General features: G+C 54.9%; 6 protein-coding genes across 6 annotated transcripts; 3 read left to right on the top strand and 3 right to left on the bottom strand.

Annotated features, from left to right (window-relative positions):
• Positions 1-1,700: 1,700 nt before the first annotated feature.
• On the top strand, positions 1,701-3,516 carry MYCGRDRAFT_40054 (uncharacterized protein; the record flags this gene model as incomplete). Its single annotated transcript, XM_003853179.1, has 4 exons — positions 1,701-2,111; positions 2,167-2,340; positions 2,581-2,772; positions 2,953-3,516. Coding segments are annotated over 4 exons (1,341 nt in total), but the record flags the coding sequence as incomplete, so codon positions are not given.
• Positions 3,517-5,782: 2,266 nt separating this feature from the next.
• MYCGRDRAFT_100065 (uroporphyrinogen decarboxylase) lies at positions 5,783-7,034 on the top strand (the record flags this gene model as incomplete). The annotated part of the gene is made up of 2 exons (XM_003853180.1): positions 5,783-6,904; positions 6,961-7,034. 2 exons carry the CDS (start codon positions 5,884-5,886, stop codon positions 7,032-7,034), a joined length of 1,095 nt encoding a protein of 364 aa, XP_003853228.1.
• Positions 7,035-7,257: 223 nt separating this feature from the next.
• Positions 7,258-7,867, bottom strand: MYCGRDRAFT_85889 (uncharacterized protein; the record flags this gene model as incomplete). Its single annotated transcript, XM_003853106.1, has 3 exons — positions 7,258-7,288; positions 7,351-7,616; positions 7,706-7,867. 3 exons carry the CDS (start codon positions 7,865-7,867, stop codon positions 7,258-7,260), a joined length of 459 nt encoding a protein of 152 aa, XP_003853154.1.
• Positions 7,868-8,700: 833 nt separating this feature from the next.
• Positions 8,701-12,875, top strand: SNT2401 (histone deacetylase complex protein; the record flags this gene model as incomplete). The annotated part of the gene is made up of 2 exons (XM_003853181.1): positions 8,701-10,017; positions 10,107-12,875. Coding segments are annotated over 2 exons (3,822 nt in total), but the record flags the coding sequence as incomplete, so codon positions are not given.
• Positions 12,876-13,646: 771 nt separating this feature from the next.
• MYCGRDRAFT_39960 (uncharacterized protein) lies at positions 13,647-14,549 on the bottom strand (the record flags this gene model as incomplete). Its single annotated transcript, XM_003853105.1, has 1 exon — positions 13,647-14,549. One exon carries the CDS (start codon positions 14,547-14,549, stop codon positions 13,647-13,649), a length of 903 nt encoding a protein of 300 aa, XP_003853153.1.
• Positions 14,550-15,629: 1,080 nt separating this feature from the next.
• Positions 15,630-19,099, bottom strand: MYCGRDRAFT_41207 (uncharacterized protein; the record flags this gene model as incomplete). Its single annotated transcript, XM_003853104.1, has 5 exons — positions 15,630-15,715; positions 15,783-15,970; positions 16,127-16,719; positions 16,912-18,848; positions 18,910-19,099. 5 exons carry the CDS (start codon positions 19,097-19,099, stop codon positions 15,630-15,632), a joined length of 2,994 nt encoding a protein of 997 aa, XP_003853152.1.

Below are 19,099 nucleotides of genomic sequence, written 5' to 3'. Positions count from 1 at the left end.
GGCTCGAAGACCGGGGCTGATATTCCTTGCGCAGCATCATTGTCGCTTTCTATGTCTTGCTCCGCAGGCTCGTCTACGTCACTCGGATCGTTTTCTTCATGGTCTGTACTGTGCGCAAAGATGTGAGTGGGTAAAGCGAACAGAGCAAGTTGTTCCAGATGATGGCCCACATGTTTGAACCACAAATTGCGATTCGACGTTTCTTTGTAGCAGAACGGACACTGTGCGAACTGGAAGCCGCTGTCTCGAGCGCAAGACTTGCTCAGGCTCTTCAGCATCACGTCCTGAAGATCTTCGTGATGGTCGACCTTCATATGGCGACGATGATCCTCGGCCGATGCGAATGCGTCCTCGCAGCCGTATGGACATACCCAGTATCTGTAATGATCTAGTGTGTGCCTGCGCCATGCACTTCGGCGGGAGAATTGCCGAATAACACTTTGGCAGTCCTAGTCGCTGTTAGGCGGTGTCCCGAACGATCCATACTCGCAAAGCTACCGACATACCTCGTGCATGCAGGTGTACGGCGGAAGGTCCTCGTACACATGCTGCCTCCAGAGCCGCTCGTTTGGGGCATTCACGATGTGAAAGCAAATGTTACACTCAAACGGCAGCCCATCCGTTGCTTTCTCCGGGCGAGGAGGCGGCCGCAATAGTGTTTCGCTGGACTCCGAGGGGGCATAAGATGTTGCTGTACCAATTGATCCATTGTCGGAATCTTCATGGAATGACCCTGGCTGAATTCCTGGCTTGACCAAGGCCGTTGCAACGGTACTCTGTCTCGTCTCGTCATCGTCCGGCTTCAAGTCGTCGATCCCTTGCGCCAGCTTCTCGTTGTGCTCTCTGCGGTACTTGAAGTACTGCCGGTGTTGAGAGATAGATTTTCCCAACCGTTGTGCCAAGTAGTGGGGGAGATGTGGGTATTTCATTCGGACGTGTTCAATGTCTCGGGGTTCAAACAGTTTCGTCAGCGCTGTATCCGCATATCTCACCTGGTCGTTGCGGGCTGGATTCCTCAAGGCCATGGAAATTCGCATTAGTCCACTTATGATGTCGTCAACTTCCTCGAGTGCTTGTTGCGCTGGCGATTGACGAGCGTCGACCTCGAAGAGCTCCTCGTCGCCTTCTTCGTCATCTTCCTCGGACGGATCCTCATCGATGGAAGGCAATTCGTTGTTCGCTAGATCTTAGAATCAGTCTGAGTGGCAAAGCTTCTGAGACGAGTAGAATAACCTCGACCAAGTATGTCCAGCAGTTCTTTGAGATACGCCAGGACGGCCTCCGTCAGCTCCGAAGAGTCTCGCAGTCTGTACCGAAGAGACCTCTTCCCACTTGTGTGTGCCGACACATTGCCAGCCCATACTCGAAATCGCCCGAAAACATCAACAATCTCTTCCTTGTACCTGCTGTCATCCGCCAAAAGAATTTTGAACCGATCCAGACATTTCCTCACCGTGGAGGGTATCTCCATGATGATCCGTATCTACCAATTTCTCACGTTGTCGATGTTGAAGAACGTCTCTCCGAACACGAGATGGGGAGGCGGGGTGAGCTGGGCTTAAGCGAATGCATGGTCAGCCTCATGCACGTCCCGGAGCTCAGATGAGGAGTCGTCGCTCTCTCAACCAGAACTCAGCCGCAGCAGTGAAAACGTCGCATCTTCTGGCGAATCCAGCTGGACAAAGGCGAATAAAATCTCTCGTGCTGCTTCAAGTTGCCCTGCAAGGATGTCCGGAGTCGAGGTCATCGGCTTGGTCCTGGGAGCGATTCCTCTCATAATATCTGGCCTGGAGCACTACAAAACGTGTGTCAAAACGATCAAGAGTATCAAACACACTGCAGTAGAGCTCGGAACAGTGGCAAGGAACTTGCGAACAGAGGGACTCATGTTCCGCAATACGCTGCAGATTCTGCTTAGCCAGTGTCTGGACCATGAAACGCAAAAGCAGCTCCTCGATGCCAGTGCCGATGGCTGGGATCAAGGAAATGTTCGGGATGCACTCCAGCAAAGGCTTCAGACCTCGTACGAGCTGTACATGGAGCACGTTCACAGGGTCCGAAGTACCCTGAGCGAGTTCATGGAAAGGTTACACCTCGGTCCGGATGGCAAGGTACTACCCAAGAAGTCTCCAGATACGAACTCGAGCCAGCTGACAATATGGCTAGCCGCCTTGCGACACAACTGCTGCATCATTCCGATCCGCATACAAAAGGCTCGGCTTCGCTATAAAGAAGTCCGGATACTTGGACCTCATCCAGGAGATCCACGATGTCAACGTCATGCTTGAGCGACTTACTGGTCAGACTCGAGAGCTCGAGGCAGGAAGAAAGCTGCGAGCGGTTCCAGACTTTGAAACGGTCCGTTTGGAATCTTTGAGTATCTTTAGTTGCCTGGCCAAGACCCTCCACGTCTCGTGTTCTATGCCTCATCAAGTCAGCATTCTTTTGAGCTCGACAGCAGGAGTTTTGGATGGACCGAGAAATAAGGCGGGAGGACCAGGTGCGCATACCTACCGGATAGTGGTTGAACACAACATCAGCACCTCCAAGGCCAAAGCCCCAAGATGGAACATTGCTGAGACGGACATCAAGCATATTGAAGCTCCGAAGCCCGTGCTATCAGTGTCTTCAAGCACTGCGGCTTTCGATGCCACTATCTCGCATGCTACCGGCAGCTCAAAGATCACAGTAAGAAGTCATTCGGTGAGATTCCAGAGCCCATCACGAATCCACATAGCACCGACGCTGCCTCCAATATTGCCGCCGGAAAATGTCGTCGAAATTCGGGACCTCTGCGAAATTATGGACAACCTTAGCACAGCACCCTGCGGAGGTTGTGTTGGCTACATGACCGATGACCAGAGCCGACATGGACTATACACCCCAGAAACACGTCTGATCGACCAGAAGCTGTTCTCTGTAGGAAGATTGTCGGATTGCCTGGGCCAACAGCGGAAACAAAATCTGACCGGTGCGGACGCCCGACGTCTGGCACTCTCTCTGGCCACAGGAATGCTCCAGCTCCATAGTACTCCATGGTTGCAGAGTTCGTGGGGGAAAAGCGATATCATGCTCATCAGCAAGCAAGACAAAATTCTCTCTCAGCACGCCTTCATCTCGCAAGACTCAACCGGTGCTCGCAAGACTCTACCTGCCTCTCCAGCCACAGGAGCACTGGCAATGATAATCAAAAATCGGACGTTGTTCTCACTTGGATTGATGTTGATCGAACTATGCATGGGCAAATCCATGGAAGACTTGCACCGAGCAGACGAGCGGAACCCAGACGGCACAATATCAGAGTTCTCGGACCTCCTGACAGCAGAGCGACTTTTGAACAAGCAGACCATCAGTGAGAGTTTTGGCAAGCGGTGGAGTGATGTCGTGCGCCGGTGCATCCGTTGTGAGGTAGACGAGACAGAAAGCAGTCTGGAAGATGCTGGCTTCCGAAAAGCGGTGTACAACAAGATATTGATGGAGCTGGAAGAGGAACATAGGCAGTTCTTCCGACTTTGAGCGACTGCCAATTCCGTGGGAAAGTCGCAGCCAGGCAGTCCGTAAGGGTGTCTGTAAGGGTGGTCGCAGCAAGGAACGATTGTTGCCACAAATTTTCCCGGGCAATAACGGCTTCGGCATCACCGATAGCTTCCAGACTGCAGTCAACGACTGTGGGATCTATGAGGCACTGAATGAGCGGAATAGCCCTTTGACGTCGAAGTAGCTCAGGCTAGAAATGTCTCGATGCGAGCTTCATTTGGCCGTCACATTGACGAACATCTTGCACCGCATCGCTAGCAGAATCAACGGCGAAGAACCAGGCCATGAGCTTTGAAGCAGGGCGGTTTGAAGTCTGACAGTGGCCATGATGGGCAGGCACTTGCGCCGTGGGCTAGAGATGGCGATCTGCATTGAGACATGCCGTTGCTCGAGGGACGAACGTGTTATTGCCCATGTTTCGTCGTTGTGAGAGACTGTTGTTTTAGTGACAAGTCCCTCGTGTACCAGATCAGGGCAGTGGTGGCCATCCTCAGCCCCGGCGGGTGTTCCTCGGATGTTTCGCAGTATGTGTGTATGACTCGAGGTTAACCACCGATCAATGGTAAACAACTTTCGGAAACGCTTCATGTGTCAGATCCAACGAGCTCGCTGCAGATGTTGCAGAGCCACATCCGATGTAGGAGTCGAGGCTGACGGCAAAAGGCGGCGATGTTGACCATCAATCGACAGCCTCACAGCGCAGAGATATCGGATGGTGGGAGAGGTAGTTCCAGATGGCATGTCTATTCGGCCTGCCGCAATGACTACATTTGGCCAGAGCTCGGTCGGGCCCTGATGCCGCCAGGTCGCCGTCAGCTCATCCTCCCATCAGAATTGCCATTCGTCCCGACTGTTCCCACAGCAATTCAGAACATGCCAAGATCTTTTCGAAGCGCTTCGTTCTCAACTGCGATACGCCGCGACTCTTCTTTGATCCTCGTGATCTTCTCCAGCAAGATTTCCATCCGTGCCATCTCACTGCGAATAGACCCTTGCTGTGATATCTGCACAAGCTCCACAGGCCCGTTCGTCGGTTGCGATGGAAAGTCCGCGTAGCAAGGCAGAGAGGCGGAGAAATGCTCGCGGATGATTTGGTGCCTATGCGTGCTCCATACACTCCGGGGCACCAGCATTTGCTTGGAGACGAGTATTTTCCGATCACTTGGATCTGCTGGATCATCGCCTTCGAGGACGCAGATGTTCGACCGGACTGTATGGCGATAGGGAAACGTTGGATAGGAGTCCGGTCGATTTGCTTCTGGGAGTTTTGTGTGCTGAGCTGGTCGTACAGGTGGATATCGGTCGTGCTTCGGAGAATATTGAGAGATGCTTCCCTCCGGATCGCTTCGAAGGGTCGGATCACTGGATGGGGTTCCACCCGGTTCAGAACGCGGAGGAGTGCTCGGTAACAACTTTCGACGCTTCGGCACGCGGCGGAGTCTGCGATTGGTGCTCTCCGTAGGCTCTTCTCCTTCCGATATGTCTTCTAAACGTTTTCTCTTGGCATCGCCTTCTTGATTGATCTCCGGATCGCTTGCTTTGTGGGCTTCGCAGATGGCACTGGCGGAGATTTTCATCATGGTCTCAATGTGCTGGTGCTCAAGGATCGCCGTCGTGAAGGGAAAGATGAACGGAACTTAGGCTACACGAAAACACTGAAAGCCCAATGTTCGAAACGCGTTGTTGACGTTTCGTGGGTTTGACAGCAGCATCGTTAATCCTTGCATGATGTTTGACTCGTTCGAACGCGTCTTGCGTCAAAACACGCGCATGGCCGAGCTGGGAATGCTCAAGATGCCAACTGCCCTGAGACACAGAGTAAGAGCACGTAGCTCGCCTTGAGCATATCGATGCATTGCAACGATGAGCTTCGAAGGAGGTCGGAGTGCATATATTGCCGTGAAAGCCTCAGTGGACATCTCTCAGCTCCTGCAGCGTTCTTCTTTCTCCGAGTCCGTCTCGGGATGAAGTCTTCGCCAATCTCGTCATTACCATGACAGGTTACGAATGTCGACTTGAGCCCTCGAGCTGTGCTGTCTTTCGTACGCGTGGCGTGAAGCAGTGAGGTAGAAGGTATGAAAGCGAAGCGAAGTCAGCGAAGGGATTTGATCTTCCGCGCACGAACTTTAAATTTAAGCGTATTCCTTGAGCCGAGGCGGAAGGTACGCCGACATCATCCCGTTTAAACCCCACCAAGGTCGTCTGGAATTCGAAGACGTGTCCTGCTCACTGTCACCATCATCGAGCGGATTGCATCTCCTGTACCTGACCAGCGTCCCTCCGTCCCGAGACCCCATCAATCGCTTCTCTTGTCCCCCGGTCCCCAGTCACGACCCCACCGCAGCCATGACCCAATTCGCACCCCTCAAGAATGACCTCCTCCTCCGCACCGCCCGCGGCGAGAAGGTCGAACGCCCACCCTGCTGGGTGATGCGACAAGCCGGCCGCTACCTCCCCGAGTACCACCAAGAAAAGGGCACCCACGACTTCTTCGAATGCTGCCGGTCCCCGGAGATCGCCTCGAATCTCACACTCCAACCCATCGACCGCTTCGCCGGCCTCATCGATGGCGCCATCATCTTCTCCGACATCCTCGTCATCCCGCAAGCGATGGGCATGGAAGTCGTCATGCTGGACGGAAAGGGACCACATTTCCCCAACCCACTTGTCGGACCCGAGGACGAGCAGTTCAAAGAGGTGATGGAGAGGAAAGTGGATGTCAAGGAGAGTCTGCAGTATGTCTACGATGCGATCACGTTGACGAGGAAGAAACTGGATGGAAGAGTGCCGCTGTATGGATTCTGTGGCGCGCCGTTCACGTTGATGTGTTATATGGTCGAGGGAGGCGGGACGAAAGTTTTCCGTCAGACGAAGACGTGGATTTACAAGTATCATGCTGCGGCGAAGGAATTGTTGCAAAAGATTGCGGAGCTGTGTGTGGAGTATTTGGCTCAGCAGGTTGTGGCTGGAGCACAAATCTTGCAGGTCTTTGACTCTTGGGCGGGAGAGCTCAGTCCGGCGACGTTCAAGGAGTTTTCGCTGCCGTATCTGAACTGGATTGCGGATCATCTGCCTAAGAGATTGGAAGAGCTTGGTGTCGAGCAGGTGCCGAAGGTGGTGTTTGCGAAGGGTGCTTGGTATGCATTGGAGGATCTGTGTAAGAGCAAGTATGAGGTGATTGGACTGGATTGGTTGCATGAGCCGAAGGAGGCGTATGCAGTTGCGCAGAAGTATGGAAAGGTGCTGCAGGGGAATGCGGACCCCGGCGTGTTGTATGGAGATCATGAGGGCATTACGAAGGTGGTCGAAGAGATGGTGAAGGGCTTTGGAGGTGGCAAGCAGGGATGGATCGCGAACTTGGGACACGGTATGTTCGACAAACTCCAACGAGCACTGTCATGGAAAAGCTAACGATCCATGCAGGCATCACACCATGGGTCAAGCCCGACGACCTGAAGTTCTACTTCTCCGAGATCCACCGGATATCAGGTAGCTGACTCCATTCCGATCCTGCCAACAAGCAGCGGCTCTAAGCTGTGATATTCTAGAATCCCACCAGCAGACCGCCATGCCGAGCAAGACGGACCTCGCCGCGGCTGAGGAGAAGATGCACACACGCAACTTATTGCACGGCGACTGGTGAAGAGAATGCTGTCCGCCAGGGCGATCACATAGCCCATAGAAGTCCTCGATTGGACCAAAAGCAATTCCTCCTCCGCTTCATTTCGTCTGTTCGCCAATGTCCTCGTACCTGACAATGCCTGCGTCAGCTGCAAAGATCAGACGATGCATCAGCCCCTCATGAGAACCCACCAATCCTCTGGATGCGCTTCGATAAACTCCTTCATCAACTTCTCACACTCTGCGCTCTTCAAATTTACCACTTCCACCCCTTTAGCCTTCAGTGTCTCCTCTCCGCCAACGAAGGTATTGTTCTCGCCCATGACGACTCGAGGGATCTTGTACAGCAGCATCGCGCCTGTGCACATGTCGCAAGGAGATAGAGTAGTGTACATCGTTGAGCCGACGAGGCGGGAAGCGGGAAGTCGGCCGCAGGATTCGAGGGCGGCGGTTTCGCCCTGTCATTCGATGTATAGTGTAAGAATGCATTGCATAGCATGGGTGGTTCTGATCAAGATCTTCGAGAAGCTTGTTGCTTGCCGCATACATGTAGAATCATGCTATTCTTTTGAACTCGCATGTTATGTCCTCGACCTAGGATTGTTCCATCTGCTGCTACGAGACATGCTCCGATGGGGACGCCGCCTTCTGAAGCGCCGAATTTGGCTTCTTCGAGGGCGATGTTGAAGCCAGGATCGTTGGTAGACATTGTCAGACAAACAAATGTTTTATAAGTGCTACAGGGACATCGAGGACATTGATGGACTCTTTAGGACGAGTTCCTCAGCTATCGTGATTGATAGGCCAAAAAGTCCTCGGCCAGGTACTTCGGATTTAAGAGCGGAGTTTGCGATTTCGCCAGCTTTTAGCGGACGGGGATGCGAGCGGATCCAGCCAAGACTCGGGGTAACGATGATGAACTCTTCAACTCCTGCAGAGAGCTTCACATCTGCATCGACCGACATATTCACCACTACAACATGTGAATGCACGATCGCGCATCTCATTGAGTTCTCACACAACTACCCGACACTCATTTCGTCCACGCCTACATCACTTTTGCGACCGCGATCCACGTCATCTCCGACGCGCTGGGCCCTGTCCGCCCTTTCTACCACCACGATTACGAGCGCAACGACCCGCGCATCATCGCACGCGCCTAGCCGAGACATTGGACGAAATCTTGGAAAGACTTGGAGATATCTGATAGCTGGCTTATCTCATCAGCCACAGGCATAACACACATCATGGATCCTGGTCCGCATCGAAATTGGCCGCATCCGCCGGGCGGGAGCTCGCATGGCGGAAATAATGAGCAGCAATCACAGTCGCAGCCTCCAAGGCCTGGAGGAAGCTATGGGTAAGTCTATTGCTGTCGTAGTAAATGTGCGATTTTGAGGAGAGCTCAAGCTGCAACGCGAGCCTCACGATTCAATATTCATGCTAGCGCGCCTTCCCTTTTTACCTTTGCAAGACTACCAACTAACATCGCGCTCCTGCAGTCTCGGCACATCTCAACACCACCAATCTCCGCCGTCAGGACCTGGGAGCAGTCTGCCACCGCCCGGCGCGCCCTTCCCATCTTTCCACCAACCCGCCCACAATCTCGCCAGCTTGGCTGGCATCAGTCAATCGTCCCCGAGACAACCCGTTCCACACTCGCAAGGTCCACCTCCGAATGACAACTTCTCATTACCCGGCATCACTCAAGCGACGGGTCAATCAGATCGTGAACGCGAAAGAGCTCGGGAGGCGGAACAATATACCCACATCAAGGAAGAGGAAGGCCGAAGGAATCGCGAGCGTATGGAACAAGCTCCACAACATCAATCACAACCTGGCCCTCCTCCACATTTGCATCAACCAGTCGCGCTGGGTCCGCGAACTGTGCACGGTCCAAACGGCCTTTTGAGTAATCCGGGTCTTGGAGGTCAGCCGCAGCATCCACATCTTCCTCTTGGAGCGCCTTCAGGACCTGCAAACATCTTCGCCGGAGGTCCCGTACAGCCAAATCAGGGACAGCAGATGCCAGGCTTGTTGGGTCCGTATGGTGCGCCTGCTCAAGGGACTCCCCAGCATCCGCAAGAACAACACACTCCTCAACAGCAGACTCCTCAGGGAGGCCCACAAGCACAAGGCCAAGGCCCAGGCCAGCAACCGATTCTGAATGACGCGCTCAGCTATCTGGATCAAGTCAAAGTCCAATTCGCAGATCATCCCGATGTCTACAATCGCTTCCTCGACATCATGAAAGACTTCAAATCTGGCGCCATCGACACACCTGGGGTCATCGGTAGAGTTAGCACTCTCTTCGCAGGTAATCCGCAGCTTATCCAGGGATTTAACACGTTCCTTCCACCCGGCTATCGCATAGAGTGCGGCGCCGATGATGATCCGAACGCGATCAGAGTCACCACACCAATGGGTACAACAGTATCCTCACTACCACAGCCTCGTCCTCTGAGTCAACAAGGACTACCAGAGAGCTCTCGGCCCGCCAATGGCACCTTCACACCGCAACCCGGCGGTCAAGGCGCGCAGATGATGTTCAGTCCAAGTGGACGACCACTCGGACCCGTCGCACCAAATCAACCTCAGCATCTCTCACCACTAGAAGCAACACGACAACAGCAAGAACAGCAGGCAATGCATCAACAAGAGCAGCGTGGTGTCAATTCGCTCCAAAGTGCCGTGTCAGCAGCTGCGGGTGGGGCCGGTCTTCGCGCCGGCGTATCTCCGCGCGCAACGCCGATGCCTGATCAGGACGCAAGTGCGATGATTGACGCTTCTCAAGCTGGCATGGAAAAGCGTGGACCTGTCGAGTTCAACCACGCCATCAGTTATGTGAACAAAATCAAGGTATGCGTCGCATGCGGAATTTTTGCCAGGGCTGTCATCAGCCATTGGCCGTGCGAAAAGTCTACTAATTCACCTTCACTTCATCACAGAATCGCTTTTCGGCGCATCCAGACATTTACAAACAATTCCTCGAGATCCTTCAAACCTACCAACGCGAATCGAAACCGATCCAAGACGTGTACGGCCAGGTGACTCACCTGTTCAAGACCGCTCCGGACTTGCTGGAAGATTTCAAACAGTTTCTGCCAGAGTCAGCAGCACAGGCCAAAGCTGCGGAGCGTGCACGACAAGAGGCGGAGAACAACGTGCTCATCTCGAATGTGAGAGGTGAAGGCGGTGGAGGAGGAATATACGGCAGCCCTGTCATGTCGCGTGAGGCACACATGGGCACACCAGGTGGGACTGGGCGAGGCCTGCCGCCGGTTGGCAACTTCGCACCAACGCCAGCATCCAAGGACAACAAGCGGAAGCGCGATCAGCGACAAGGCACCGCGGGTAGCATTCCCGATGGCGTCGCTGGACCAGCTGCCAACAAAGCTCAATTTCCTGGGCAACCCGGCAAACGCGCCAAACCGAATCACACTGTCGCAAAGGGCCCGATCGAGCCACCACCATCGTCACCGACCCTCATTCCCGCCCTCCCCGCACCGATCGAGCCGACCACCACTTCCGCCGCGACGAGTGAAGAGCTAAGTTTCTTTGACAAGGCGAAAAAGGCGATTGGGAATAAGAACACGATGAATGAGTTTTTGAAGCTCTGCAATCTGTTTAGTCAAGACTTGATTGATCGCACGGTGCTCGTTCACCGCGCGCGATTCTTCATCGGTGCTAATGCGGACCTGATGAAGTGGTTTCAAGAGTGGGTTGGATACGATGAGCGGGATATCGTGGTGGAGAACAAGCCTCGCGTGCCATCTGGTAGAGTCATGCTCAGCAACTGCAGAGGTCTTGGCCCGAGCTACCGCCTGCTACCCAAGCGCGAGCGTCAGAAGCCATGCAGTGGTCGCGATGAGCTGTGCAACTCTGTGCTGAACGATGAGTGGGCGTCGCATCCGACGTGGGCGTCAGAGGATAGTGGCTTCATCGCTCACCGCAAGAACCTCCACGAGGAAGGCCTGCACCGCATTGAGGAGGAGCGTCACGATTATGACTTCAACATTGAGACTTGTAGCCGCACGATCCAGCTCATGGAGCCGATTGCGACACAGCTCCGCCGTATGGACGACCACAGCCAGAGGACATACACACTGCCACCTGGTCTTGGAGGTCAAAGCGAGACCATCTACAAGCGCGTCATCATGAAGCTGTATGCTCGTGAGCGTGGAGCAGAGGTCATCCAATCACTTCACGAGCGACCTTACCAGGTCATCCCGGTCCTGCTCAACCGCCTCAAGGAGAGACTGGAGTCGTGGAAAATGGCACAGCGCGAGTGGGAGAAGGTCTGGCGCGAGCAGACGCAGAAGATGTTCTGGAAGTCACTCGACCACCAAGCCGCCAGTGCGAAGCAGAATGACCGTAGGCAATTCCAGCTCAAGACACTTCAAGGCGAGATCCAGGTCCGCTACGAGGAGATGAAGCGCGCGGGCAATGCCAACCCGGCACTCTTGCGACAACCGCAAATGGAGTTCACCGTTGACGACATCGACGTTCTCTACGACACCACCTATCTGGTGCTCAGTCATGTGGAGGCGACGTTGGCGACAGATCAACCCAAGCTGTTCAACTTCATTCGCGACTTTGTGCCGCTCTTCTTCGGTCTCGATGCGGAGAACTTCAGAGACAAGATGCATGGAAGGTTTGATCGATCGCCAAACAGTGAGATGGTCGACGATGAGGCATCTGGCGCTGAGGATTCAGCGTCGATGAAGTCGCGCAAGACCGGACCGAAGAACAGCATGTTGCGCGCGGCTCTCACTGGGCGAAAGATGCAGCGCAAGGATCGCGAGGATAGTAATGCCTCTGGAAGCCGTGCATCAACTCCTGATGTTGGATCGAACGCAGACGAGGAGCCATCTGTCGACGCCACCATGGATGATGCGGAAGAACGAGGAGAGCTGGCAACCGGACGCTGGATGGATCATCCTACCACCAACAATGACGACAAGAAGACCAGGCCAAACGTCAACCCTCACGAACCGCAAGTGCGCACGCTCTACCGCTGCTGGGCTAACACCCCGATTTACTGCTTCGTCCGACTGTTTGTCATGCTCTACGAGCGACTGTACAAGCTCAAGATTTCCGAAGCTGGCGTGCGTGAGGCCGTTAAGAAGGCCAATCGCGTCAAGCCAGCTGTGGAGCTTGGTATCATTGACAAGCTGCCGGGTGACTTCTTCCCAGACGTTAGCGAGGGCGCAAACTACTACAATCAAATGCTGCAGAAGTTTGACGAGGTCGTCAAGGGCGAGCTGGAGTTTGTGGAGGTCGAAGAGGCTCTTCGTCGCTTCTACCTTCAATCAGGGTACCCGCTCTACCCCTTCGAGAAGATTGTCAACACTCTCGCCCGCGATGCTATCATGGTCATGAACAGCGACAGCAAGGACAAGTCTGCAGAAGTCTACGCGCTGTTCAGGAAAGACCGACAGAAGGAGACGTCGACCGCTCAACAACAGACTGACTACCGCAAGTCTGTCGAGAAGATGGTCAAAGACGCCGAGCTGTACCGCATTGACTTTGACGGTCTCGCCAACAAAGTTCTCATCTCCCTTCACAAGAAAGACGACCCCATCGCTGATGACGGCCTTTCCGTCCTCGATCGCGAGAACAAATGGCGTTACTACGTCGCCTCCTACACTTCCGTCGACAACACTGACGGCATCAACTTCAACCACGTCCACTATCCCTTCCGCATGTCCAACATTCGATCCTTTGGACTCGATCCTCGATCTGAGACTTTCCCTCCGCAAGTTGCCGATGAGTCGGCGAGGAGTTCAGTGGAGGCGAAGGCGAGGTTCTTGGAGGTCAAGAATGAGGAGAGATTACAGCTGCGGATTGCGGTCGGCAACTACAAGGCTTTCTTCCAGAAGGATACCTTTGAGAGCTGGTTCGTGCCGGGAATGGAAGGCAGGGAGGGTGGAGAGAAGGGCGTTGAGAGTGCAGAATTGGCGGCTGGAGAGAGGGACGAGGTGGTCAAGGACCGGTTTGTTAATTACAACTCCGCGATGGAAGGTGTGGCCCGAGAGGGTGTTGATGCAGCGAATGAGAGCTGGAGAGATTTGGTTGAGAAGGGTGTTGAGGGTGTCGTGGCTGACGGGGAGAAGATGGACGTGGATTGAGGGTGATGGGAAAAGCTGAAAGAACGAAAGCACGCCAGAAAGCACGCCGCTCCGCCATGCGCGACATGGCTGTTGGAGCAGTCGCTGGGATTGCCTCAAGCCTTTTGACATTTCATACGACAAAGGCAATGTCTACGACGTATTCAGACGACCTTCTCAGTGAAGGACCAAACTCCCAGCGCCGCCGCTGAGCAGACCGAGCGGCATGGAGTGGAGCGGAGGATTACCGGGCTGGACAAATGGACGTAGCCATAGACGCCCTACATGTTACTGTACGACCATTGTCACTACAAAGCGAATGAAGCCTTCAGGCACAATTCCACCTCATCCTCGCAATCCAATTGATCTCCTCTCCACTCACTTCTTCCTCGCAACAGCCCTCAACCTCACATACCCCAACCACCTCGACCCATCCTCCTCCCTCCACACACTCCCCTCCACATTCTCACAAATCGCCCTCACACACTCCTCCTTTTTCCCCTCATCCTCCACCCGTTCCAAAAACTCCGCACACATCAACCTCACCCACCCCTCCAGTCCCCCTTTCTCCGTCTCCGTCATTCTCGACGGTCGATACTCCGTCTCACAAATTTCCACTACAAATCCATTCCTCTCAAGGCAAGCTCTCATCCACGCCACACTAGGGAAAAACCAGGGACTCGCTTCCCTCGCTTCGAAAAGGGAAAGCCCGCCGATGGAACGCAGAGCGGCAGTGGTGGCTGTGAGGATCTCGGCTACGTTTCCTGCGCCGCCCATTTCAAAGGTGAACGTCCCGCCCGATTTGAGCACGCGGTGGATGGATGTGAAGAATGGGTCCCGCGTGGAGGGGTGGCGGAGGATCCAGTGCATCGCCGCGTTGCTAAACACTTTATCGAACCCTCCATGCTTCTCCACTTGTTCCTGAACGGAAGGGGAGGAGAGGAGACTGTTGGCGTCGCAGAGGGAGAAGGTACATTTTCCTTGTAGCGCTTTTCCTTCCTCCTCCGACGACGACGAGGTTTGGAGGCGTTGGTTGGCGGACGCGATGAAGGATTCTGACGCGTCGATTCCGAGGACTGAGTGAGCGGAACGTGCGATTTGAGTGGTTAGGAGGCCGTCGCCGCAGCCGATGTCGAGGATTGTGGAGGAGGGGGTGGGGGACAGGTAGGAGAGGACGGTGGAGGTTAGTTTGGGGACGAAGGCGGCGGAGGAGGCGTAGGATTCTGAGGACCAGTGGTCTTTCTTTTTCGTCTGGGTGGAAGAGGAGGAGGAGGAGGACATATTGGTGGTTATGGTTGTTGAGAGGGCTCGTGTGGGGAGGGGGTTGAATGAGTCGACTGGTGGCACTGCTGAGGAAGGTGATGTTAGCTTACTGTGTCGTTGTTGTTGATACTGAGTGAGTCCGGATATAAGCACGTACATTTGGCGGTGTATATTAAGTCGTAGTTGTCGGCAACTTTCGGCAGACCTCGAATTCCTCTTACACGCAAGCTCTTCGACAAACAACGACTCAACATTGTTCAACAGGATCCACAGCCCAGGAGGAGAGATCTCAACATAAGATATACCCTTCCACCTCGCAAGGATGTAGCTATACAGCTGTAGCTCACCTCTCCGACATCGGCTATACCCACAGGTCCCTCACTTAACACAGTCAGTGTAACCGAAAGTCTAAAAACTTCCCAATGCGGAAGCTCTGGCAGTCTGGCAGTCCTCCTGTCTGAGGACTTGTCTGCCATAGAATCAAACGAGATGATATGCTCGATGTAAAACGTTTCATAATACTGTATACTCCCTCCCAGCCTTCCTTCCTTCCCAGCCTCTCCCCCTGTTCCTCCTCTCTGCCATTGATTCCTCGCGAACAGGAGAGCAATGATCGAGGCAACACCATCGAGGCTGCGACGAAAGAAAAGAGAGAAAGAGCAGAATCTGGTATCGAACATGAGGTGTAATTACAAAAAAACAACGGAAGAACCCGAATTTTCTCGCTACCATACGCTCCGGCTCCATGAACAAAGGAAAAAGAAAATCTCAAAAAGGATCGCAACGCAGACGTGAAGAAAACGCCCGCGGATGTGGTATCATTAGTGCCTCCTCCATCTCACTTCTCCTTCCGCTCCATCCTCCCATACTCCTTCCGAGCTTCCCTCCGATGCTCCCTCTCCTCGCGCGCAGGTGGTCTGTACAATGTGTGTATGTACACCCCACGCACCGCGTCCATCCGATTGACGCAGGTGGTATTTGCAGATTCTTGACAGCAGCACAATGTCGGGCGGTAGTCATGGGATTGACGCGGCATGTCCATCTCGCGGTGCCAGGTCGTCCCCTCAGTCGGCGTCGATCTCAGTCCAGATCAGCCTTTCAAGGCCGCGCATTAACAGCACTATCCATATTCCCCGTCAACTCCGCAACCCTCGCCTTGATCCTCGCGACTCTCGACTCGATCGCTAATAAAACCACACCAGTCAGCAAAACACCCTCTCACCTCACAACAAGAACAGGATGAAAACTTACTCTCCTCCCCAGACGTCTCCCCATCATCCGTCCTCTGACTCTGACTCATGCCACTCCTCGCACTCTGATCCTCACTCCCCCTCTTCGCTCTCCGATGCGCATTCTCTCGGATCGTCGCCCAGCGATCCTGGACGACCTGCGGATCATACGACTCCTCTGCTCTCCGCTCATAGTCGGGCGTCAAATTCCTCGCTGCTCCACCGACACCCGCACCAGCACCAACATTGTTCGTCGGCGGCGCGAATTCCGGCGGCGGAAGGAAATGGTCGTGTTCCGCGACGGGTTCTGGGGTGGGAGCGTCTGGTTCGGGAACGTATTGTTTCGGCAAGGGGACTTCTTTGAACGTGGACTTGTGGGTCGAGCGGTCGTCTTCCGAGTCGAGAGTGACGGCGGACGGGATGTCCATCAGCGGACCTTGGTCGAAGCGGGAGAACTCGTGCACGGCGTCGGCTTCTTCGCGGGTGCTGGTGCGGGAGAGGTCGTCGGCGGGGTAGGGGTTGGGACTGGACATGTCGAGGACGGGTTCCTTGGAGGTTGCGGCGCGTGCGGCGGCGACGGCAGCGGAGTTGGATGGTTTGGATTGGGTGGTCGGAGAGGTTGTCGGAGGAGATCTTGTGTTTTTGCGCATTTGGGAGAAGCGGCGGCTGATTCCATTCTCGGATTGTGGTGGTGCGAGACTCGATGCTTGTTGGCTGCTCACTCGTGGAGGAGGCTCGTTGACAGTCGTCTTCTTGCCGAAGAATTTGCGCAGTCCGGCGTTGTTGGTGGTGGGACCCTTTTGAAGCTTGCTGGTATTCTGAGGTGGCGGAGATGCTCTAGATTGCATCGCCGCTTGTGCCGCGAGGAATGTTGCGCTCTTAGGGGTGCCCGGATCCTTTTGTTGCGCAGCCGGAGCTCGTGTTGCTGGGTGGACAGGCGGAGGAGCTGCAGCGACCGGCTTTCGCTCAACTCTGTTAGGCATGGGAGAGACGTCTCGCGAAACAGGATGCTCCTCCTGAACAGATGGCCGAGAATCTGGTCGAGGCGGCGTCTCCTGCACGGTCTTCTCGGGCTCCACCGGCAGAGGCGAGACGGAACGCTCTCTAGGCGCCCGAGTCGTCAGCTGCGGAGGAGGTGCAGGGGCAGCAACTGGCTCCGGCAGCGGCACAGCAGGAAGGTCACGCTCAGTCTTCTGAAGATCCAGCGGTGGCGGTCGAGGAGAAGTTGCCCTTACAGGCTTCTTCTCCTCGGTAGTCAATGAATTGGACGAGATCTGGCGGACGAGATCCTCTCGCGACTTTCCAGTACCGGCCAGATTATCACCCAAGTACGCCGCACGAATGGCATGCTTGTCGTACGCCTTGGCCCACTGCATCGCCGGTGCAGCCTCACTACCCAGTCCCACAGTCATGGTACTCGTAGTCTTCGAAGCAGTGCCCTCCTCGTGTCTACCGCGTCGGGTGGCTTCTGGACTCGAATTTTCCTCATTCTGTGTGGTCAAAGCTCGTGCAGCAGCCTTGATCTTCGCGTGTTGATCCGTGGTGATGCTCACTTTGCTCGGAGTTGCCGAGAGCGCACGCGGCGGAGGCACCTCGTTGTGGGACTTTTTCTTCGACTCTTTCGTTCCCGTCTTATTCCGCTTGGTGAAGCTGAACAGACTCTTCTTCGGCGCGATGAACGCTCCCTCCGCAGGATCCGGCGCAGCACCCTTGACTTGCTCCTCCATGATCAGCCACTTCCCATTCATGATGGTCGTCTCGATGAGCGCGCAACGACCGAAAACAGCTTTTCGCCCAGTCGGCTCCTCTCCTGCCAAGCTCGTCATCCACACCCACCAGAAAGCATCGTCCAGCTCGACATTGGTAATCGCAGCAAGCTCTCCCGGAGCGAGAGCCTCATTGATGCCCTCCAGTCTGCCGAAAGAGGCCGAACGTTGTACCAAGGGTGGAAGCGTTTCTGTAGGTGGATACAGCAGTGTTGAAGGCTTCCCATCATCGGCGAATCCAGAAGAGAGAAAGTCTCCCCAAGATGGCGTCGTGGGTCGGCCGAAATCGTCACCTCTCGAATGCGGTCCAGACCGAAGACTGCTGCCAATCATGCTGGAAGGTTTATTCATTCCCTCAGGACCTTTCGACAAAGCCCTCTCGTCAATATCGCCGAAACCCATGTTCTGGAACGCAGACCACGACTCATCCGGCTTCGGCAAACCCGGCAGTCCGTGACTCGATGTGACCGCTTTCGTCTGAGACTGGTTCGTGGAGGAAATCGCCCACAACACCCGCTTGCACTCCTCCGTCAGAGCATCGATTGGATCCTCAAACTCGGCAAACTCCCGCAACACTCGATCGCGATCCCTGTACTCAAAGTTCTTAGCTCTGCGAAGTAAAGCGAACGGCGTGGGCGAGACGTTGTCGACGACCATGACGACTCTCGCAGTCGATCTCTGCAGCATGCTCGGCGTTTCCGGTGGGTACTCCGTCGAAGCCACAAGCGCCTGCAGCGAACGCGGAATGCGCTCAATGACATTCATCGACGGATTCGTATCCGGCGACAGCGAGCGCAGATACGCAAAGAATAAATGACTGCACGCATCCGCCGCGCTCTGCCAGCATTTATACCCGCCCTCGAACCCCTTCCCATCATCCGAATGCTCAAACGCCCACCATCCCGCTAGACGCGAGAGCTTCCTCCCACCCAATCCATTCAACTTGCCATGCGCCGCCACACTCGCCAACAGATCGAAAAAGTCGAAGATGATACTCCTCCTCGCCTCGGAGTCGACACCCATCGGGATGAACGTGTTGAACGCGTTGCGCGCCAGGTCGGCCTCTTTCTCGCCGATGCGGAAACCCTCGTAGACTGGCCAGGTGACCACGCCCGCGGGCATGCGGCTCCAGCACCACTTCATGATGCTGCACAGGACGACGGAGTCGGTGAGGCGAAGTTCTTGCTTGAGAGCTTCACCGCGGTATTGGGTTGAGCCTTCGGCGTTGGCTTTGTAGTAGTTACGGATGAAAGTGCGGGCGCTGATAGGGTGGGAATCAGGTCGGAAGGGGAGGAGGAAGAAGGGCGCATCGAGGGCCTCCGCTGGAGATGTTGTTAGCATGTCTTGTGTCCTCAAGTCCTTCATGTCTCTGTGTATGCCTACCGCGAGACTTCATCTCTGCCGTGCAGATGTGCACCAGCTCTTGAACCTCCGCCGGCACAATGGTCGTGCTCTCCCATCTCGACTGGTATGTAGGACGTTTCGCAGCGACATCATTGCCATTGGTGACCTGCGTCTTGTCCTTCGACGTCGGCTGCGCTCCCTTGTTCTTAAACCGGGAGAAGAGAGGCAT

This window comes from Zymoseptoria tritici, chromosome 4 (genome assembly GCF_000219625.1).
Source record: "Zymoseptoria tritici IPO323 chromosome 4, whole genome shotgun sequence".
NCBI lineage: Eukaryota > Fungi > Ascomycota > Dothideomycetes > Mycosphaerellales > Mycosphaerellaceae > Zymoseptoria > Zymoseptoria tritici.
This window is presented reverse-complemented; position numbering and strand designations above follow the sequence as displayed.